At 35.3% G+C, this 6162-nt stretch overlaps 1 protein-coding gene across 1 annotated transcript; it reads left to right on the forward strand.

The window, feature by feature from the left end:
* The first annotated feature begins 5376 nt into the window (after positions 1–5376).
* LOC131036352 (BURP domain-containing protein 16-like) lies at positions 5377–6162 on the forward strand. The gene has a single exon (XM_057968216.2). It carries the CDS (start codon positions 5377–5379, stop codon positions 6160–6162), a length of 786 nt encoding a protein of 261 aa, XP_057824199.2.

Here is a 6162-nt window from a genome sequence, read left to right on the forward strand (position 1 = left end):
CCAATAGACAAACTTCTTAGTAAAATTATAAAGGATGGCAAGTTGAAGAACATCAACAAAATATACAATACACTATTAGCTAATGATAAGGAAAGCATAGAGAACAGTGTAATTTTACACTTAGATATATACAAGAAATTTTTTATGGAAGTTGTTGATGAAATTCCAAATGATCTGTATAGGAGACTTGAAGCTAGAAGGTTAGCCATCACTGAGCTGGACAAGAAAATTAAGATTGAAAAACTACTTGCAGTACATCCAGTCAACTCAACTGATGAAATTGATAAACTAATCAGTGAAGCAAACTGGACAATATTCTCTAATGCTCATAGGCATGTAGCACTGATGGCAGGTAAAGTAAAGGAAGTCTTTGAGGAAACAACAGATGCATGGGATATATTCTTTGTGGAAAAAGAAAAATAGGAAGAATTACTCAGACCAAAAACTATTAAAGCATATCAAAAGGACAGAGATAAGGGGAAAGGTAACGTAGGTGGACCTCCAAGCCTTAAAATAACTGACAATATGCCCCCACCTCTTTTAAATATTCCATCGGTAGATACTACTGACAGTCAACTGGCCACAGAGAGTATGAAGACTCCACTAGAGGATACAAATCGTGAGTCTAAAATTTTGTATACTGTGAATGTAGACACCCAAGAAGTAAATGTTGTGGTTGATAGAGAAACCACTGAAGATAAGGAGGAAGATGTGACTACCAAGTCACCGGCTGCAGAGGTTAAGATAAGCATAGAAAAACCTACATAAGCAGAACAACCGGCTGAGGATACCACTGAGAAACCATCTGAAGAACCGACAAAAGAGAGTTCAGAGGTACAAACTGAGTCTACATATCAGAAACCAATAGTTGAAAGCTTAGAAAAACCTTCTGAGACATAGATAAAGAAACCGAAACAGGTACATGTTGAAGCACAGGTTCAGACAGAGACAGTGCCACCAGCCCAAACTGAAAAGCATAAACCTTTGTTTGTAGAAATGCAAACACAAACTGACCTACCAAAGGTCGAATCAAGTAACGTGATTAACACAACTGGTAGAATGCCTATTGTAAAGACTGTTGGACAAACATCTAGTACATCTATGGTAGAATTCAGACCTACAAATATAACAGAGGTCTTGTTGGATTCAATAAAGAAGATCATAGAATGTAATGCACAAGCCTATAAGGCTATTGATGATACAATTCCAATTCTTAAATTAATAGCACCAAAGTGCATTGTTGATAATAAGGATTCTTTAGGTCAACTAGACACATTGTCTAAGTTCATCACCGACAACATATTGACTATTGATCAAATAAATGAGGATACATTAAAGGAAATAATGATTAAAGAAAAAGAGAAATTCTTTGAGGAAATTGTGAAGAAGAACAAGGAGAAAATGGATACCCTATTGTCGGAACTTAGAGAAATAATTTTTGACTTCAAGAAACTATATAGGGACACTTGTAAGACAAATATTTTAACAAAAGACCTTGACAAAGAAATCAGCAAAGCACAAGACAAGATTAACAATATTGCTGACAATCTGATAGGATCATCAGACTCATTTTTTGAGATAGAAAAGAAGATTGCAGAGCTAGAAGAGAAAATCAAGAAGTTAGAGAATGACAAACATAGAATAAAGGATAAAGCAAAAGACTTGAAATGCAGACTTGGTCCAAGACTAGAATACCTCATTTCTTTGAGAAAAGAAATATCTGAGGCTCTGGTTCCTGGACTGAAGACACCGGCAGAGAAAATGCACATACTCACCAGTATAGTGCAGAGAACACAAGAGGCAATAAAAGATGACAAAACATTTAGTAATGGTATAAATTTGATTTTGACAGATATCTTTCAGATTGTAACCCATCGGTTACAAGAATCCAAGTAGGACTCCTCTGACAGCGAATGATAACCTTTGTCATTGATATCAAAGGGGGAGTAGTGTGATGAGAAAAATGGTCAGAAGGAAGTAGAGATTATCTGCTCAGGGGGAGCACACATTTTTGGACATACAATTTTTTTGGCAAATAATTTTTTGGACTTCAGTTTTTGGATGCATTCTTGAATTTTTCTCATGAGTGTTGTCATCAATGCTAAAGGGGGAGATTGTTGGCAAATGCACACTCCAATGAGAAATTGTAGGTGATTGAAGGTATTGTCATTGATGGTAACCTTGCAATCATGTGATACCGGTAGGCAGACACAGGCACCAGCACCGACAGACTCTACACCAACACACAGAACACTGGCAGCAAAAGGGAAGAATACTAGCATCCCGATCAGCAACAATTTTGTATTAATGTATTTTGTAATTAATTATAAAATCTTTTGTAAGCCGACATGGTGGATTGTAATATGACTCATATATGTATGATCTCGATCATTGTAGATCATTTTGTAGACAAGAGATAGGATGTGAAGTATGGAAAAGTAATAGAAGACCTAATATGCGAATTATTGGTTAAGGGTTTATGTTGTAATAGAGCTTAAGCCAATATTGAACCTGGCATAGCATATGCTAATTTGAAGCAGTACAAGACACTGGATTAGTATAATCCATTTTTGTAAGTCAGTGTGACTTCTTTTGTAATTGAGTAGTGAGCTCTAAGCACTTGGCCTTCCTGCATGTGTAGACCCCTATTGTAAGAATAATATTCCCTTATTGGCCACTAAGTGAATATTGTGGGTCACAAATCCCACTGAGGTTTTTCCCACACCAGGTTTCCTCGGTAAAATACTGTGCTATGGTGTGCTTCTCATGTTGTTTTTATTGTTCTTATTTACTGCATTATTTCTGGTTTACTGGTACTCATGTTTAATATGCTTTTCATGTTTTAAATCAAGTAATTTGATATACTGGTTAGATACTGATTCACCCCCCCTCTCAGTATCTTTGGGAATCCTAACATAATGGTATTGTGACCATTCAACCAGCACAAATTGGAGGGAAAATAGTACTAGACATATTCCTTAAGGTCTTGAACTTTAGCATTATATTTATTAAAACAAGCCACACCAAGCTCAATAAAAGCTAAATATAAATTTGAGGATTCTTAATTTCTCTCTATAAGAGCCTATTTTCATACTTATGTGCACAAAAATAAGATTTATAGGTTGCCCCCTAATGAAAAGAAACACAAACTCAATCTAAACATAACAAATAAAACTTGTAACAATCAATAGAAGAGGATTATGACCTAAGGAAACTTGAAGAAATTATAATATATTTGTATTTTTGTAGTGAACATGTCAGTTCTTTTATGCAAGTGTAGAGATTACATCTCCTAAGGTTAAAAATGATTTATTTTTGGTTCTTGTGCTTCAAATTCTAATGTTCATATGCAATTAAAAAAAATTAAGTAGAGAAAGCTACTGAAGAAGAATTCAAAGATAATCTAGGGAGATGAACACAAAATTTAATAAATACAATTTTAAGTTTGTTAAACAATGCAAAGGGTCCAAAAAAGAGGTGAAACTCTTAAGCTAATTAGACTGTTGATGACTCATTATTTGAATATTCTTAATTAAAAATTTTACTTTTTTTGAATTGCATATATCAATTTTAAATATCTTGCTCATCTAAGCTTCAACATGAGACCAATACAAGCTCCTTACAACAAAACACACTAGAAATCACTAGTTGAAGATCAAGAGGTGTTACTTAGAAATCCACTTTTATCTAGAAACTAACTCCACATTAGATGCCAACTATGGAAGACCAAGTGTCACAACTTAGAATTCCACTTTAGATGTCCCTATGGAGAATTGAACTTGAGTCCCCACAATGGGAATTCAACATTTTAATAAATCAAGTTCAACACCTTCGACTAAATTTTACATTTCAACTTTGCAAAAGATACATATTTGATTCACATACAAAAAATTCTATATTATAATTTGTCAATATGTACAAAAAGTAATAAGTGCTTAGAAAACTTCAATTTGTTAGTATTTTCCTGACAATAGTTACAAATAAATTACATATTTGAAAATTAGAAACAAAACCCTACTTTTCATATCTATTTTTATAATATGTTGATCAATATCTTGTCTAGAAGTATTTCGAATGCTTACCTCAACTCTAACAGACACTAATTTTCACAAAAGAAAGATACCGCTATTTTGGCCAAAAAGTGGGTCTATTATCTTGGACTTACCCACCACTTATTTTTTAAAGGAACTCAATATCTTAAGGGTTTGCAATGTACTATTACATTTTAAATAATGTAAATGGAGAGTTGGATGGATATTTTTAACTTTTGCAACCATTACAATGATCGACCAAGCTATGATGTAACTTTGTAGATATAAAGTTCAATAGAAAAAAAAAATGAATTCAACATATATCTATTATTTATTCAATTTCTATTACATCATGATTTGCTTCAATATAGAGATTCTATTTTGATCCGCATAAACAAAACAAAAAGATAGTATTTTATAGAGATTGCAACTTCTAAAACACAACAATTCACTACATCACAAATAAGAAAACTTCTAAAATGTACAAATTATCATACATGAAATTTTACCAAAATTACTAAAAACATTAATTTAGAATCTATCTTTAGAAATTCCAACTGCATTCTTGATATTACTAAAAACATTAATTTAGAATGTCTCTTTAGAATAATTTTTCTTAGCACATGTATGTATTTTGTATTTTACTTTTGACTTATTCCCTTTGCTTGGTTGAAATGTCAATCTCATAGGTTGAAGAATCTTTTTCTTCATCATATTTCAAACATAACTCTTTGACCATGTTTTTAAATTTGTTTTGAGATGTCAATCTCTTTTGCTAGAGAATCCCTGTCTATTATATGCATAGAAGATTGGGATAATTACTTCGAAATTTCTCCCAAAAATTCACGTGCTAAAAAAAAACAAAAAAATGAAAAAAAAATCTTCATGTATCCAGAAGATGAACAACGAAACAAAACGAGTACTCCTTGATGTGGGAATTTTAGTCCAAGTCTTGTGGCGTGCCAAACATGAATTTTTCACACGTTTAGTTTCGTTCATACTACTCATGAATTAGCAGCATCTGCTGACTGTTTGAGAGAAATTTTCTATAAATAGGAAAGAAGCACACTTGTGCTACTTCTGCTGGTTGGAGTTAGCGTGAGTTGTTTTAGCTTTCTGTTTTCTGCGTTTCAGTTGTTTAGTTGTTTTAAGTCTAGTTTAGTTGTGGAGGATACAAGAAAAAGTGATACGTAGGCATGGTTTAATATTTCATGCAATTACTTTGGTTGGCGGCGCTAGCAGCAACGTTGCGGAGTTGCAGCGTGAGCGGTGGCGAGAGAAGCTTCTAGAAGTCTCTATACCTCAAACCCTGGTGGCTCGTCTCTCCCCTCTTTCTCTAACTCAGATGCACAAGATGATTGACGCTACTTCTTTCGATGCCAACGAATTCTGCCACTCTGCCGGTTTGATTTGCCGTGAAGACGTGGATTTTCTGACGAAAGCGGGTGGTTCAAGTTTTGCGAACGCCAATGCCGAACTTGAGGAGGTCAAGGAAAACGTGTTTTTTGACAAGAAAGAGCTGCGGGAGTCGGGGGAAATGATATTACCGGATCTTAGCCCTTGCAAAAATTTGGGCGCATTTTTGCCCAGAGAGTTAGCACAGATGATGCCGCCATTTTCCACTGCAAATGTTTCTCAGATTCTGAATTTGTTGGGCATCTCGAGCGAGTCAAATATGTCCCGCATCATGGAGAGCACGTTGGAGTTGTGCGAGGAAAAGGGCGAAGAAGGAGAAGTGAAGAGGTGCAGCACATCCGTTGAGGGCATGGTGGAATTCGTGGCCTCTCTTTTTGGATCTGACGTGGACTTGCTTACTGACACGTCAGTTGTTGGATCCGGTCAGCGGGTTAAGGTTACGAAAGTGAGTAAGAGGGAGAATATTGTGGGAGGTAAACCACCCGTAACGTGTCATATCTTTGCGTTTCCTTACGGAGTGAGTTATTGTCATTCTATCAAGGGTAGTGAGGTATTTGATCTGCAGCTGGAAGTTGTGCAGGGGAATGAGAAGGTTAGGAGGAACGCTACAGCAGTGTGTCATTATTTTTCAGATGGAGCGGGAGGAAATCAGGCTTCTTGTCATCCAGTTTTCGGGGAGATGTTACTCTGGATGCCTAGGCCTAAGGGTGACTAG

The sequence above is a fragment of the Cryptomeria japonica genome, unplaced genomic scaffold, assembly GCF_030272615.1.
Source record: "Cryptomeria japonica unplaced genomic scaffold, Sugi_1.0 HiC_scaffold_120, whole genome shotgun sequence".
NCBI lineage: Eukaryota > Viridiplantae > Streptophyta > Pinopsida > Cupressales > Cupressaceae > Cryptomeria > Cryptomeria japonica.